The 18,315-nt window shown below is 39.1% G+C and overlaps 1 protein-coding gene across 3 annotated transcripts in view; it reads right to left on the minus strand.

Moving 5' to 3' along the window:
• CCDC50 (coiled-coil domain containing 50) overlaps window positions 1-16,007 on the minus strand; it is an 86,159-nt gene extending 70,152 nt beyond the window's left edge. For all 3 annotated transcript variants that reach the window (XM_078453131.2, XM_078453129.2, XM_078453130.2), the window contains exon 1: window positions 15,274-16,007. In XM_078453131.2, coding sequence (XP_078309257.1) covers window positions 15,274-15,322 — 49 coding nt within the window. In that variant the 5' untranslated portion in view covers window positions 15,323-16,007. The remainder of the gene's footprint in view (window positions 1-15,273) is intronic.
• Between the last annotated feature and the right edge of the window lie 2,308 nt (window positions 16,008-18,315).

An 18,315-nucleotide genomic window follows, 5' to 3' on the forward strand; every position in this document is an offset into this window, starting at 1 on the left:
TAGGATTAGTAAACACATTTCAATTTCAAGAAATCAAGAGTAATACTCAAAATTGCCCCCCAAAACTTTATTTCAAGTAGTGGTCATGGGATTAAGTAGACATGGTAAAAAGATTCTTTTAGAATCTTGCTCCCTTAAAGCAAATTGTACTACTCACACTTTCACTCTGGTAACCATCTGCCAGAAGTCTACAACATTTCCAGTAATCTTGGATTATATAAATCTAAAAGTATGAATAAAAAACAAATGGGTAAATCTTGAGATTTTTGGAATTCTACTCTGATATGCTGCCATATGCTCAATAATTGGTCATGTTTACCCACTAGAAATGTGTTTTTCTATAAGATATCTTGAGATCATGGGTACTTTCTTAGAATCTAGGAGAATGCCTCCCCAGAAGTTGAGGAGATTTATCTTCCTAATTATAATATAAGTAAGCTTACATTAAAATCAGATTTCCTAGAAATACAGTCTACACAGAATCAGGAAGCAATCCACCAGTAAACTAGAAGAAGTTAGCCTATATTTCAAAGCACACATGGAGAACCCCTATGTTGACAGCAGGGAGTTGTGCAAGGAGTTTAAGAAGTGACTCTGTCAACCACTTTGGCTCTCTATGAAATTCATCATACAGGTTATTTTTTTTGTTTTATTTTTGTTATTATTTTAATCTTTTTTTAATGTTTATTTGTTTTTGAGAGAGAGAGAGACAGAGACAGAGACAGAGCACGAGTGAGTGAGGGGCAGAGAGAGGGGGGGAGACACAGAATCCGAAGCAGGCTCCAGGCTCTGACCTGTCAGCACAGAGCCCAATATGGGGCTGGAACCCACGAACCATGAGATCATGACCTGAGCTGAGCCTGGCACTTAACTGACTGAGCCACCCAGACGCCCCTATTTTTTTCTTTTTTTTTTGAGAAAAACATCTATTCACTTTAGTGGTATTTAAGTTAGATGTGAACTTTGGATGGTTCTCTATTCCAAAGAAAGCTGGAAACTCAGCTAGTGGTGCAGGACGAAAGAAGCACAAACCAAAGCTTGGAGGCAAATAAGGAGGAAGCTGAGATGTCTTCAATAATTACAAAAATAAACAGGGTATATGAAGTGACAACATTATCCGGCTTTGGATTTGTCCTACTATTTAAAAAGTGTTTCAGAGAGAGAAAAAAAAAAAAAACAAACAAACAGGAGCTATATATATCAGGATTCAAATATTGCTTGCTTAACAGCTACAAGACTTTGGGCAAGTTATTTAATCTCTGAGCTTCAGGTTCCTCCCTGTAAAATGAGAATGGATTTCTTGAGAAATAAATTAGATAAGTGAAGGGTCAAGGAATACATCTGTCACTCAATAAAAGGAAATTCAAGAAGTGGAACCTATTATTATTGGCATCATCAGAATTAATGAATTATTACAATTAGTTATGTTCTACTAAGTATTTCTTCTAGTCAGGTCCCCTAACTAAGTCACTGATTAACACAGATCTAGTCACTTGTCTAGTATAGAATCCATAACAGAATATGCAAACACTACTTCCTCTTCTTCTATCAAAGAATTAAAATGTAATCAACAGTTACTACATTTCTTTTTTGTTAACAGTCACTACATTTCTATAGCTCTTTCTAACCTCTTATGTCCAACTGAGGGAGAATATGTTTCCTATACATATTGTGGACCTAAGTTAAAGGAAAATCAGTATGTCTAAAATGTTTAATAAGCTCCATCACTTCAAACTTTTCTTTTCAACTGAATGTCCAGAGTTAGAAAGCAAAGTAGAATTATATGAGAAAGTCATGTAATTACAGTTTAATCAACATCAAGAATGATAGGAGGGTAGACCACTGAATAGAAGTATAGCCAGTCAAAATATAAACACCTTCACACGTAGATTACAGTGAATGCCTAAAACTAGACGGATTTTCCTAATTTCTATTCTTTGAGTTGCTCTAGTGAAAGCTTTCTGCCAAATCCACATGCCATTTTGGTATCTTTCCTATAAGAAATGTGGATATTTCTTGCCCAATTTATAGAAATATGGCTTTACTGTAGCATATAAGGCACACGCAAATTAAAGTACAAAGAGCTCTGTTCTTAATTCCAGATACCTGTCAGAATTTTAGTTCTGGTTCTGTCACCCACTCACCAAATGACCTCTGACAAGTCACTTTCCAAATCAGAACCTCAATGTCCTGACCTGTAAGGAAACAGTACAAATTATCTCTAAGAATGCATCCAACTTAAGACATAGGGTTGCATAAAATATAGTTGATTCAGGGTAACTCATATACATTTGTATCTTGGACACCAACACATCATCTAAAATGTGAAAATCACAGCCTGTAAAAAAGACTACCCTATAGGATGACTGTTGTGTTCTCTCCTGCACCAAATACTGCTTTCTTCAACGTTGCTGATTGTTTAACTATTTCTACCATACAAAATGGCAAACATCTGCTTTTATTCATCTGTATAGTAGCTTCAACCACCAATAAATCTTAAAATAACCTTCCATTCAATCTGGTGCCTTATAAAAAAAAAAAGTAGTCTTTTCCTGTTTTAACTAGCAGTTCTCTCAGAGCCTTTAGTATCAGGGTAAAATGAGACCATGTTATCAGTCACTTACTGTCCAATGAATACAAATGTGAACTGTGTCATTTACTAAAAGGCTTAAGTGAGGCCAGATGACCACAGTACAGCCTGGAAAAGTGAGCATGCTCCATATTCTGAAGGCTTGTTAAAGATCACCAAATGTTTCAGGGGCACCTGGGTGGCTCAGTCAGTTAAGCATCCAACTTCGGCTCAGGTCATGAACTCACAGATTGTGAGTTTGAGCCCCACATTGGGCTCAGTGTAACAGCTCAATGCCTGGGGCCTGCTTTGGATCCTGTGTCTCCTTCCCTCTCTGTTGCTCCCCCACTTGCTCTCTCTCTCTCTCCCTCTTTCAAAAATAAATCAAGATTAAAAATTTTTTTAAAAAATCACCAAATGTTTTAAGTTCAACTAGAATGTGTTCCTAAATGCCTTGGATTTCTCTCAGCAATGCTACTGAAACTAGCTTCAGGACCTTCTACATGCAATTCCCCTGCAGAGAACTGAAAGAAAATCAGGGACAGCCTGCACCTGTGAACAGGAAAACAAGTTATCCAAATCCTTTCCATTCTAGAGGATTCACTTGCCTCAGTGGGTTTTTAAGAAGTCAAAATTATTTGGGCGATTTTTTAAACATTTGAAAAAATGGCTGCCTACAAGTATAAATTTATTTTTTGCAGCACTGCCTATTTTTAAAGCAGTGTTAACTCCTATGTACCATATGAAACTGAAAGAGACTAAACAGTGTGCCCTAAGTTAGAAAACAATTCCAAAATAAGTACAATAGAGTATATCCATGCCCAAAGCAGAACACTCTTGAGTTGACTCTTGCTCATGCTTTTCTACCCTCTTTTGATCATAAACCATTTCAAGTTTGCAATCTGTACATCCATCTTAGTCTCCAACTCAAAACTTTCAGATTCTTCACAATTATCTCCCCTTATAATCAAGGACTTTAAAAATACATTCTATGTTTGCTCTGTTTAGGTAAAGCTTCATAAGACCCTTGCTCCCTTTATATCAAAATAAATCTAGAGAGAAAATAGTAAACATAAAAATTCTGAACAGAACCCAACACTTCTAGTAACAGTGACAAAATGACACTATGTAACATTCCTGGAAAATGTGCACACATTAGCATAGTCTTACATAACTAAAATTAATTCATAAATAGGTAAGATCACTGCCTCCGAAGGAGACTATTGTATGTTCAGGCCTTGACTTAACCTTAACACCAACCTACAAAAATTTGAGAAATGGGGGGAAAAAATCATACAACAAAAAGTAAAACTGACTTATTCCTAGTCCTCTATTCCTACCTCAGTGAATGAATGCAAATAATCATAGCTCTTACTCTAGTGTCATTAGTCCAGTTAGGTCAGTTTGCCCCCTGGGCACAAGCTGTCAGATAGTCTGACAAGTTTTCTGGAGTATCTCCTATGTGTAAGGATCCCCCCAAAATACTGAGATCAGTCAGCCACCAGTCTTTTCCTGAGAGAAAATGAGTAAATTAACACAGAGAATGAAACATTTTGCTTAAGGAAATAAGTAGCTCAAAGTGGGTTGAAGAAATCACAGAAATGAAGTAGGGTAGACTCAAGAGAGAATGAGTACTTGACCTAGGCCTGGTGGGGGTGGGGGGTGTAAAAACCACACTATATTTGGATAGCGTAGAAGGAAACTCTAGGCAGAGGGATAAGGACTCACAGGAACAACGGTCTGGAAGAAGGTTAAAAGTAAAAGTATTACAGGGCAACTTGAACAATAATATTATCAAGAGCTTGAATGTATACCACTGCATTTCACAGAATGTTTTCATATCCATTTCTTCAGTTAACCGTAATCACAAACCCAGTAAATATTTTCTCCAAAAAACAAGTAAGGCAACTAAAACTTAGAGACACAATGTTATCTCTGAGTCCTTACACCTAATGGGTGGTAAACAGGAGATGTGAAACCAGGTCTTACAAGTCTAGGTTCAAGGTATTTTCCTTTAGAAAGAAGACAGTCTGATTAAGATTAAATTAAATTGTATACTACAAGTCTGATTTCAATTGGGATGAATTATTTAATGTATCAGTAAACTAGATCAAATACTACAAAATAATTCTAGGAGGAGCTCAACTACTAAAAAGATGCATAGCAGAAGTATATAGAGTAAAAAAATGTCACCTTGCCCACTCCATTTAAAAGAAAGAAGACAATGATAAGTATATTACATATTGCCAAGTAAAAAGGAATCAAATGTCTGTATTTCTTACCTCCTCTGAATTGGCACAAATCTTTCCAATATCTGTTCCACATTTTGGGAGGAATATACAGACAGAACCCATAAAGAGGGAACAGAAAGAAAACTAACTAAATAAAAATAAAATTTCAATAAACCCAAATATGAACAGCTAAATGACACCCTCATGATTTCTATTCTATAATCTATAGAGCTGATTTCATGTTTTACTTAGTAATCAATTAGAAAACAGAAAACAAATTAAGAGTAAGACAGTCTACGACAGACAGTTACCCTTTAGGTTTTAAGTGCCAATGAAAACTTCACATACTCAGAAGAGGTCTTGGGACAAAGACCTCACTCAGTAATCACATCCAACTGCTCAGGGCATTTCAGCAATGTCTCCTTTAGTTATGTGATCACTAGTATATATCTATTCCGTAAAATTAACAGAATTGCACTTTTTAATCACAAAGTATCTGGGTTAGGCCTACAAATTATTTGGCTATCCTGTCTTTAAGTTTAGTAATTATCCTAGTTTGGGGAGCTCGAGAAACCACTGAAACCATGTTCCGGAACTTCAGGGGTGTCCACAGTAAAAGCATGGTAAACTGGCATCTATCCATAGCTCCCTAACCATTTTCTAAACCTCTAGTTTCTCCCCTCCAACATACACATAGCTAAAATGACCTTGGAAGATAAGCTCTGTGAGGCTTTAATCGGGTAACTATAAAAATTTTAGAAAAGAAGAAATGCTCTGCGAGTACACTAAAGCCCAATCTGAAATAATAACGTGGGACCATGGAAACCTGAGAAAACAATAGAAGCAATCATGTCAAGTTAGAATCCAGCAATCAAAGATAGGAAAATGGAACTTTTGTAGGCAACGCCAGAAAGTGATCTGTAAATACAAACACCGAGAATGAACAGTTCTTTTCAAATAGCTGTTGGCCCAAATGTTAGAGCAAACTCAACAAGTGCAGATGGGGGGAACAAAGACCTTAATCAAGTCTCTTTCTTCTCTTTATCTACTTCAGGTCTCCCATGTAGACAATAAGGACTTTTTGACAGTATTTGCCAATCCTAGCATTCTATATTGTAAAGACGTAAAGAAAACCAACTAACATTTTAAAGCATTTGATGTAAAGGTGCTACTCAAATGCTGGCAAATGTAATAAAGTAAATCATGGACTTCTCTATATAGCCCAGTTTAAAAAAAAAAAAAAAAAGTCATTGATGGGGAGGCAGTGAGGAGGGAAAGACAGACACCCTTATAAACCACTCACACTTTTACTATATACAGTTAAAAGTCCTGGAGTAAAGTTAATGGAAAGTGACTCAGCCTTTATGACTCATTAGAAAAATGAAAGCCAAAAAAGTCCAGTGGAGACTCCCCTAGTATTTGGTAACTGAGAAGCAGTATCGAGACTAGAAATGTTCATCACACATTAAGCCTTCAAAGCTTAGTGGTAAATCATCCTAGGTACTTCTGATACAAGTTTCTAAGAAGACAAAGTAACACTTCCTTCATGCAGATGTCAGTTAACACATTTTGAAGAAAGCCAGTATAAGTAAAAAGCTAAAAATCATAAGCCAACTTTTTTAAAAAGTTCAATCTGTTTACTCATGCCCTCTACTCATGAAAGCTCACAGATCCTTCCTCAGAGCTGGCATATGACATACTCTTATTTTGCATAAGGCTTCTATCTATACAATCAATTTTGAAATACCCAGAAGTATATATGGAGTGTACATTTTTTCTTCTTAAAAGAATAAAGAAAAAATCAGGATATAAGTCTAAGTTTTTAAAAGTCACTACAAATATAAAATACACTATCCTAAGAGTTCCATCAGCCACAGTCCCCAACAGCACCAACATAGTAAAGTTATAATTGATGCTCATGGTGATAACTGAAGTATCAAGAAAAGGTTAAATAAGGAAGTTTTTTAAATTTTCATCAAAAACGGTTCAAAAGAAACCACCATTTTTTCCTATACAGTACCTGATAGTAAAAATTTTAAGCTTTGCTGTTAATATGGTCTCTGCCACGATTACTCATCTCACCTTTAAAGTGTGAAAGCAGCCACAGACAATATGTAAACAATGAATACAGCTTTGTTCCAACAAAACTTTACCTATAGGAACTGAAATATGAACTTCATATCATTTTCATATTTCACCAATCTTTCTTCCTCTTTTTTTTTTTCAATCATTAAAAAATATAAAACCTATTCTCAGCTTACCTATTGTATGAAATCAAGTGGTGGGTAGGCTGGATTGGCCCATGGGCCACAGTGTGCAGATCCCTACCTTAGAGGAACAAATTTCAATTACTAGAGGGGGAAAAGATGATGCTCATTCTTGAACACTGACAGAGAAATGTGCTGCCAATACAAAAATGTGAGAGGTTGGAGCAGGGAGGATTCCTTCACTAGGGTGGCCAGAGAATTCTCAGTATATTACAAATGTCCATTATGTAAGCCCAAGAGTATAATATAATCTGGGTATAAGAACTACAGATTGCTGGAACTGTCTCCAAGAAACTCAGTTGATATCTAGGAGGACCAGGAATGTGTTTATGGTAAAACTCCCAACATGAACATCTTATGTTGCACCAATGTTTAAAAACCATCGACATTTGCAAAATATCTGACATTAAGACATGAAGCTACAATATATAAAGAATTCTCAAAATTCAATTACAAGACAACGGTCTGATTTTTTCTAAAGGGGCAAAAGCTTAGAACATATACTTCAACAAACATGTAAGAATAGCAAATAAGACTAAAGAGACTTAACATTATTAGCCATTAGAGAAATGCAAACTAAAAACCACATGTGGTATTATACAGTTATTAAAACAGCTAAAAGTTAAAAAAAAAAAAAAAAAACAACCCTGACAATACAAACTGTGGGGAAAGGTGCAGAGTTACTGGAGCTCACATTCACTGCTGGTGGGAATGCAAAATGGTACAGCCACTTCGAAGAATAGTTTGGCAGTTTCTTATAAAACTAAACATACACTCACCATATGACCCAGCAATCCCATCATAGGTGCTTTCCCAAAGAAATCCTATATGCAAATATTTATGGTGTCTTTATTTATAACCACCAAAAGTGGTTAACAACTCAAATGTTCAACAAGTCAATAGATAAGCATGCGGTGGTACAGCCAAACACTGGAACTCAGCAATAAAAAGAAACAGAATTACTAATACATACAATACGGTATCAGATATATTATGCCAAGTGAAAGAAGCCAAACTCAAAAGACTACTTACTGTATGATCTAAATTATACAATATTTTTGAAAAGGCAAAACTATAGTGGCAGAAAATAAATCAATGGCTAGTGGGAGACAGGTAAAAGGGTAGAGAAGTTTGGGAGTTATGTAACTGTTCTGATCTTAATTGTTCCAATAATTATAAGACCATATTTGTCAAAACTCAGAACTGTAAATTAAGGATGAATTTTTACTGTATATAAATTATACCTCAATGAATTTGACTAAAAAGAAAAAAATACTGATATATAAATAACAGATTACACCTAGTTCTGGTTTATAAGAAACTTTTCACTGTTTTTATATCAGTGTATGTTTACCAACTACCATACGTATACATACATACATGAATGTATGTGGGGGTTTTTTGTAAATGAAATGATAGGAAAATAAATGGTTGTTTTTGTGTGTGTGCATTTGTCCTTTTTCTTTTTATTCTTAAGTTTACTTATTTATTTTGAGAGAGAGAGAGTGCAAGCAGGGGAGGGACAGAGAGGGAGAGAGAATTCCAAGCAGGCTCCACACCGTTAGTGCAGAGCCTGATGAGGGGCTCAAACTCACAAACCGTGAGCTCATGACCTGAGCAGAAATCAAGAGTCAGACACTTAACCGACTGAGCCACCCAGGCACCCATCCATCGTGTCTTCTAAACATAATATCTGGGAACCCTTATGCACTGGTTTCTAAATTCAAACATCTGGGAATAAATGGTGTAACTAATCCCCCAAGGTCCTCCTGAATATAAAAACCAATTATCCTTTGTAGGTCTTATGCAAGATCTAGGGTATCCTAATTTTACATTTTGAAGCACAGGACACCTTTAACTCGGTCATCAGTTAAAAATATTAATTCAATTGACCATCCACTAGCTACTTCTGAAACTGCAAATACAGCTGTGACAGGTTTGTTTTTCCCCCCAAAGGTCACAGTGGTTCATTTTAGAAATATGCTCCTGTACTTAGAAAACTAGGATTTCAAACAGAGGTTAATAAGGTTTTGTGGTATCTATAAATGCTTTCTTTATGAACAGAATATCACATAGCTTTTTGTCACAGAGGAAAATTCATTTATCTCAATAAAAACTCCTGAACCCCTGACAAGGACTGTGGAAACAACGTGGCCTGTGGCTTTCTTTGAGTTTATTTCCCTAATAAGTTTAAAGTGTCCAAGCCTCTAAATGTTATAGCCCTGTTGGGCTGATGATAGCAGAGAAGACATGCAATTTTTTGATAGAATATTGAGGCAGGACTGTGACCTCCTACAGTTCCCTCAGTAATTCATTTAACAAATAAAAAATAAAACCAAAAAAAAAAGTTTTAACTAAAACAATAAAGCCTATGTTAGCTCATTAACATTCATATCAAACATTATCCCTAAAATAATTTCAAAACATCTCTGAAATTTTTGTCATTGTTTTCATTCTGTTTTAAATATAAGACAGTATTAAGGAACACATTAGAAAATAATCTTATGTATCTACAGAATAAAAGAAAAAGATGACAATGGGGAGGGGAAAACAAAGAGAAAGTCAGGGAGAAAATGGGAGAGGAAGGAGAGGGTGGGAAAGGAGAAAATGTTCAGTTTTAAATGTTTCAAATTCTAGTCCCCAGTGTGCCAATTCCTACCTAACCTCAGCACTTGGGTACAATTCATTTCCCTGTCCTGGCCCTCAGATTTTCATCTGGAAAATGAGAAGGCTGGCTTAGGTCAGTGGTTTTTAATGCTTTCTACTCTGAGATCCTTTGATTAAATATCAATTAACTTTACAGTGTCACACATGGAAGAAGTTGTCCTTTAAGAACTGATACTTAAGGGGCGCCTGGGTGGCGCAGTCGGTTAAGCGTCCGACTTCAGCCAGGTCACGATCTCGCGGTCTGTGAGTTCGAGCCCCGCGTCAGGCTCTGGGCTGATGGCTCGGAGCCTGGAGCCTGTTTCAGATTCTGTGTCTCCCTCTCTCTCTGCCCCTCCCCCGTTCATGCTCTGTCTCTCTCTGTCCCAAAAATAAATAAAAAACGTTGAAAAAAAATTTAAAAAAAAGAACTGATACTTAAAAAAAAAAAAGTGCTTAAAAACTGCTTATGAAAAAACTCTTTATTTTACAAATGACAGCTATATCCATTAAAAAAAATCATTCATTTAAGAAAGGATTGCATTTTTGCATACAGCAACTAACTGGAAGATTCTTTTTTTCCCTTTATGTGAGAGGCATTTTGGGTGCAATATGCATTTAGAGGGTTCTTTACAACAACACCGTAAACTCTACACAACTGCTTGTTCACCACAGTGAAGACCACGTGCATCACTACAGGGCATGTTTTATTGTGAAACTACCCTTGCACAATAGGTAGTACATAGTAAACATTTTTTTTAAATATGTGTCAAAGATTCTTTCCAGCTTACAAATTGTGAAGTGTTGCTTTGCACGTAAGGAAAAAATTAAAACTATTACTCAAATAAAAATCAAACCCACAAAAGAGCATTTGTTAGAGGTGTTTTCACTGAAATTTTATTCTTAATAATGATTATCTCCAAGGATAGAAGTGCACAGAATTCCTTTTTTCTTTTTTTTTCTTTTTAGGTTATACATATCTTTTGGGGATGAATTCTATTTTTAAGATGCACCTATGAAAAAATAAACGTTACAAAAATAAAGATTAGGGGTACCTGGGTGGCTCAGTAGAGTAAGTGTTCAACTCCTGATTTCACCTTAGGTCACGGTCTCGTAATTGGTAAGTTCAAGCCCCTCATTGGGCTCTGTGCTGACAGCAAAGAGCCTGCTGGGGATTCTCAGTCTCCCCCTCTCTCTGCCCCTAACCCGTGTGTGTGTGTGTGTGTGTGTGTGTGTGTGTGTGTGTGTGTGTGCGCGCGCGCGCGCGCGCTCTGTCTCTCTCTCTCTCTCTCTCTCAAAATAAATAAACTTAAAAAAGAGGAGCACCTGGGTGGCTCAGTCAGTTGAGCATCTGACTTCGGCCCAGGTCATGATCTCATGGTCTGTGGGTTCGAGCCCCGCGTCAGGCTCTGTGCTGACCGCCTGCTCAGAGCCTGGAGCCTGCTTTGGATTGTGTGTGTCCCTCTTTCTCTACCCCTCCCCCACTCATGCTCTGTCTGTCTCTCAAAAATGAATAAATGTTAAAAAAAATTTAAAAAAAATTTAATTCTGGCATTGTAATCTGTGATCCTCGTTGTTAAAAGGCATGATCCCTGCCCTTTCAGTGCTTATACTATGGGAAGGAATATGAAAGAATTATTATGCCAGAGATATGACTCCTGAACCAACAGGGAGTATTTAATAATACATGCACTCATTCGCTCACATATGCAAATATGTGCTGCATATTTGCTGGCTATGCCAAAGACCGGAAGCCAAAAAAGGGAAAAAAAGATAAATACCACACAAACCTCCCAACTCAAGGAGATCCAGCCATTGTCTCATTAAAAAACAGTAACAAAAAAATGTGCTGTAGCATTTTGAAGAAAAGAGAAAATCAGTTTGCCCTGAAGCCATATGCTGTACATCTCACAGACACTGCCTTCACGTTATTGCCTAGTGTGCATGTGATATGCTTTAGATCCCGGAGAAAATTTGGCTAACTTATTGCACCAGACCTAATTTTGTGTTTTTCCCCTTAAAACTCTGGATTTGTGCCATTTCTCTGATTCACCTCATTATGCCACTGGGATGTCCTGGACCTAAAATGAATCAGTGCTTTCCAGACATATTTCTGAAAATGTACCGAATTTTATCTTTCACAAAAGAAGATTTTCTCTCAGAATAGGCAGCTACCTTACTTCAAGGAGTAATTCGCTAGGTGCACTGATTTTCAGATGTGCGCGCACACACAGTTAACCAACTTTGGAGATGGTACAACTTTCCATTTCCATCTGAAGACTAGTACAAACACATAACACATAATACATTTCTTACTGCTGTAAGAGAAGAAAAAAGAAGGTTGGCACTGGGAATTGATGGGAAGTTGGTGTATAGTGCTAAATGGCTAAAAATGGGAAAACTCTAAAGGCTATAAAATTACAAAGGAGTTGGTAAAAGTTTAAAAGGGACTAGAAATGGTTTTGAATATTAGCTCTTAAACCAACACTTTATGTGTCAAAAGTTTGTTAGATAGGAGAAAGGACAAGATTATGATGGTAAATGAGCAACTCCAATTAAGTAGTGGTATGGGAAACTAACTGGAGAGAGCAAAAAGAAAGTGAGGGGTCTGGACTGTTGTTTCAGAAAGAAAATTCAGCAAAGAAGCTAAAATTGACCAAAAATCAAAGTTTGTCAACTGATGAACAACTTTCCTTTTCAGAAAAACAAACTCCCAGCTGTGATATAAACTAAGAGACCTACAGAATACTGTTGGAACCTGACTAAACCTATGTCTAATATCCACAAATTGCATGATGTATTTGAGTTACACATCTGATTTAAAAAACAATGGCTGGGAATTATTTCCAAATATTGTTGGGTAGAAGTTCAAATATTTCAGAAGAAATAAAGGACTATTCCTAAACACTGGCAACAGTATTTCCATTACAAAAAGTGTACATATGTTACAAATATGCTTTTAAACCAGAAATAATGTGTGTTGACATTTAGCTAGACTTAATTCTTTTCCCCTACATATGAACTCAGATGTGTCCCTTTGTCCCTATTTTAAGAGATTCCCAAGGTAAAAACACTGCTGTAGTCTTGTTTGTTTGTTTGTTTTATTTTTTTAAAGGTCTGTCCAATGATGGATATCTTTAACAAGCATTGGATTTTAACCTAGAAAAGAAAAAATTTTAATATTAAAATATTCCCTGATGTCAGCTGTTACCCATGACCTCTGTTGAGATGTTCAGGACAAAGGTCACAGGGTTCCCGAACCCCTCCAAAAGAAAAGGCAGTGGGAAGCAACAGGCACCCACAACATTGGAAATCAAGTCCATGACCCAAATTGTAATTGCATATAAACCTACCAGAATTTAGAATGAGAAACAAAGTGGAAGAGACAGGTTTTTCAAAACAAAGGTTAAAAACCTATGCCAGAGTATTAAACAATTTACCACTAAATTTACTTTTCAAACTGAGTTGGAAGTTTCAGTACTAAGAACAATCTCAATGTGTATGCTTTACCAAAACATGGGCACCAGCTTTATTCTCTTTAAATTAGGGTTCAAAGACATTGTTAAGGAGTTATTAGGCCATAATGAAGAGTTACATTAGAGAGAGATATACTTTATTATATTTGAATACTTCCCAGAGCAAAAAGTACAGAACTATTTAGGACGTTCCTAGCCTAACACATCATTTCCTTTGAGAATCTTGGAACCAGAAAAGTCAGATGCTTACAAAGACAACGATCTTCTCAACAATTTCTAACCACCTTCAAAATCAATCAATATTTAATTCTAACTTAATCAAAGAGCCACACCAAATTTCTTTACCACTTTCCCATGAAATGTAAACTGGATTGCCAAACACCACACTATGCAAAATGAAAGTCAATTCAAATGCGTTAAAATTCCAGGGGGTAGGAATGGAAACATCTTGCATTTTTAGATGGAAAGTGTTTGTTGAACCCCCTGAGAAAGAATGTATTAAAATAAATCATTCATGTCTTGGTTAGAAACCAGAAGACCTAAGAGTCATACAAATGCATATACAGAAAGTGAGTTTCAAGTTTGTCCCAGGTCATCAACATATACAACGGGCTGGGTAAAATCACAGCACAGTAGGATTAACACTTTACATGGAGTTGTGTTTGAACTCCAATGCTCACTCTACTCATCACCCACCCCAAGGAAGCACTAGACACTACACAGGGTCACTTTTTCTTTAGAAACATCCAACACACAGACATATATACACATACACACCCACAAAACTCATACTCAAAAGACTAAAGACAACCAGACAATCTCAGAGACTAGGACTTTCAAAGTATAGCTCTGCCTTTCCTATCACTCAGGCACCAGTCGGGACAGTGCAGTGAAAATTACATTTACATGTGAATGCCTAAATCTTTACCAAAGCTTTGCAGGAAACTGAAAGGTTGAAAAATCTCCAGCCTAAACTCTAATACCCTTCAGGAACAATAGGACAGGCTAGGCCTCATTAAAAATTCTTTATAAAACCAGCGACTCTCTCTGTGTTTGGAACTCTCCGGGAAAGAAAGCAGTCAAGCTTACTTGGTGGGCCTGGACAATCACAAGACCATCAGAGTCAAATCAAGTTGTCAATGAAACATGCAGTTCCAAGAAAACAAAAATTCTTATTTTCAATTCCACATTCCCAAGACACCACAAGTCACAATGCTCAGATGACATGACATTCACAACAAAGATAACCTTTGCAAGCTCAGATAACACTCTGGGATTTCCATGCTTCCTAGGGCCAAAGAATAGCCAAAGATAACTAAAGGTTAAGGTGATCCAGCACCCAAAATTTCAACAAAAAATGCTAGATCTTGGAGCAGCCGATCAAGAGCAGGGGAGGGAAGTCAAAGGGCTACCTACTGCTAACCAAACCAGTCCAGTACTAATCAGCCATAATTTTTCAGGGCATCAGTATAAAGAGCCTTTAAAAATCAAGGTCAATAGTTGGTCCCCTATTCCTCCTCGTCCCCTGCTTTTTGTAAGAAAATGCTTATAGGACCTTCCCATCCGTCCGCCCGCGCAGGGCAGTGCCAAGACTAAACTTTCAAACCTTGAGGGAGGTGGGAAAGTCAGCCAGCCAGACGCTGGACTAGGAAAAGTGGAGAGACAGAAGGAGGGAAAGACTCAAGTTTCAAAACAAAGGCTCCACAAGGAACTGAATGTCAACCCCTCCCCACTTCCTAGGCTTCACGCCAGCTAGGCTGGGCCTTGATTTTTAAGGACACAAATAAGTCAGATTTACCCAGCTCTTGAGCGTTCACCAATTTGCACAACCACTTGCTGAGGGTGGTGCTATCCTCTTTCCCCCCGTCTCGCAGAGGAGAAAGAGGGCTCAGAACGTAAGGACTTGCCCAAGGTACCACAGTAGAGCCTCAACTCAATTCTGTCCCCTACCAGGACACCAGGGCCAGGGCACCGCGGTGGGAGGAGGGACGAGGGCCGCGGGGACCGAAAGGACGACGTCCCCGCCCGGAGAGAGCGGGGCTGAGGAGAGGGGAGGGGCCCCACGCGACTCGCACCCCGGCCCCTACCTTCCTTGACTCCCGGCAGCTTGGACTGGTCGATGCCAACTTCAGCCATGTTGGGCCGGGGTCCCGGCCGCCCCTCGCCGCCCGCTTCCCCGCCGCCGCCGCCGCCGGCCCCGAGCGCGGCCCCGCGCGCAGCAGCAGCGCCCGACGCGGCGCAAAGTCCGGCCGGCAGCGCGCGCCGACCTGGGGGAGGAGCGGCCGCCTCGGAAGGGCTGGCGACAAAGGCGGCGGGAGACCGGTCGCGGCGCCCCAGGCTGGCGGCCCAGCTGCCCCGCCGCAGCCACCTGCTCCCGCGCCCCCGGCCCCGATCAATACCAAATATCCGGAGCCCGGAAATGGACCCGGGCCGTCCAGTACGGAGGGAGAGAGGAGACAGAAAGGCGGGCGGGCCTGGGTGGGGAGGGGGTGGGGGAGGGGGAGCTGCAGGTCTGTAACCGCAACTGCTAGTGGCTGGCGAGCGAAGATAGGCGCCCGCGGCCGCCTCCCTGCTGTCTCCTTTGTGCCTTGTGACGCCCCCGAGGCTGGGGCCCCCGCTGTGCCCCCGCCCCCGGGGCCCTGCCTCCCTCCCCACGGAGGGTCGCGTCTGTCGGTGGGGCCTTTGTGTCCTTCTGAAGGCCTCACCAAAAAGGCCACATGGGTCACCCAGAGCGTAATCGGTATTGTCACCGGCATATACAGCATTCTGTGCTCTGGTTCCTGGGCTGAGATTTCCTGTTGCCTGGCTCTGTCTCAGGCATGCTTTGCCTCCGGATTAGACGAAAAATAACATACGGAGACGGAAAACCTCTAATACAACCTACAGAACTAGACAACAGCTGATATCTAGGCCAGTTTAGAGACGAGGGCGTTCACAACCAGCTGGGGGAACTGAGTCATCCATTCATCAAAAACGCATGAATGTCTACCAAATGTGATGTTAGGTACTGGGGGTGATGAAGTGTGTTTCAAACATTATCTCTCTTATGGCATGTCACATATTGTACTATAATTGTGACATTTTTATCTCCCAAAAATAGAAATCTGTATCTCCTGGCAACAGAATTCTCCCTCCCTTTGGGAAACCCTCCTCCGCAGTGGGCTCCTCTCCTGAGCTTGTGCAATCATAGAACCTCTCTACCACCACCACCCTTCCCCCCACCCACCCACCCACACACGTTCTTCTAAGGATGGGTGTGTGACCAATACAGGTCAAGAATACTTGCCTGGGATTATTGCCTGAAGAGGCACAGGTACTTTCCGTTTCCTATGGGGAAGCCTTGCCCTCACTAATAAACAATGAAACCAAACTGTAGACTGAGCAAAGATAAAAGAGAGATAAAACGGGCTTGTTCTGATAACTACAATAGCAAACCAGGTCCCTGGAGTAGCTGGGGTTCAGGCAGTTCCTGGATTCTGGGATCTACCTCCAACATCCTCTCAAATTTAAGCTAGTAATTTTACTCTCTTCAGCTTGTAAAAATTGACTTCCTGTCATTCATAACTCAAAGAGTCCCAGTATTACAGGCCATATGGAGGTTTTATTTGGAATTGACATTTAAAAAATAGGCAGATTTAGGCTAGCAAAAATTTAGAAGACTTTTCAGGCCAGAGAGTGGGACACTATGGCTTACAAGAGAAATCCAGCCCACTGGATTTTAATGACTGCAATTTAGATCCGTAAATGATTATATTTTAAGTGGTTACATAAATACAATGTAATACTTTAAATTTTGCCCCTTAGGTCTCAAAGTCTAAAATATTTACTATTATTGGACCCTTTCCAGGAAACATTTGCTGATCGGGTACTAGGCAGAAAGAACACTTAGTAAGTTAAATGTTTGAATAGGAAGGAGATAATATTAGAAAGTTACTTTTATGGTGATTTTTAAGTTCCCTGCCTTCTACTGACTTTTTTTTTTAATTCTTGTGGTCATAGAAAATATTTACAGTAGATATTTTTGGTTTCCCTCTCCAAATCCATTGTCTCTACTTCTTTGATATGCTCTGCCCTGGGAGCTGACATTTTTGAATACACTACCAGGACCTCCTTGCCTTGTGCTTCCTGTTGAGTTGGACCAATGGGAGAAGCACTGGCAGAAGATCAAAAGAAGGGAAGAGAAAAATACCAGCATATGAATTACACACCCCTCCCCCTTGTACTAGGCCAAAGTTTTGGCCATACCCTGTCCTTCTGTCTACAATGCCTGTCTCAAAGCCTCTTTTCCATGGCTCCAGCTCTCATGGGTCTCTAATAATACCATTTTCTTCAACTGCCTAGGGTTGTAAAGGCTTCCCATATTACTAGTCCTCTTAACCATACCCACAACTCTGTCATAGTCCCTTCATTATATTCTTTTCAGTTAAACCATTTTGAGTGGGGCTTCTGTTTTCTGCCTAAACTCCATATAATATGGTAAGATATGCCAAAGTGTCACTGCTTTGTTTTCCTTGAAAACATCCATATTTCTGCCATAGAGAAAAACATACACATATATACAAAGTCATGCCTATTGTTTAGGAAATCAGCTGCCTGATTTTTCAACAAAGAAATGGACCAGAAACCCCTTTTAGGTGCTGGACCGGATGACCTTGCAAATCCCCCAAGAGTTAGGCTATCCTTCCCCAGCTCCACCCTTATTCTCTATCTACCCCCAACCTGAGCAGTTAGAGCTCAGGGTTACAGGATCAGCACCTTCCAACACAGGACTGAAATGTCTAAATATCTTTTAACTATTTAAAAGGAAATGAATGTATAGTGAGTTTGTGTAGCTAGTTGATGTATTTTAATGTCCTGAAATGTCAATTTTGCAGTAAAAAGAACCAAAAGATAGGCTTCCCAGAGGAGGTACAAATCCCTAATTTTAAGAATATCTCAAACAAGCAATTCAGGGCTGAATTGCAACTCAAATGCCGAAAGGAGAAGTAAGGATTTACTTATAAGATAGTATCAATCCACAAATTGAGTAGATTGTTGTAAATGGAGAGTTATATGATACATTTTCTATGTGAAGAGCATTGACTTGGGAATAACAGAACAGGTGGATTGGACTGGGGAGAGTTTGGTCG

The sequence above is a fragment of the Panthera onca genome, chromosome C2 (genome assembly GCF_046562875.1).
Source record: "Panthera onca isolate mPanOnc1 chromosome C2, mPanOnc1 haplotype 2, whole genome shotgun sequence".
Lineage (NCBI taxonomy): Eukaryota > Metazoa > Chordata > Mammalia > Carnivora > Felidae > Panthera > Panthera onca.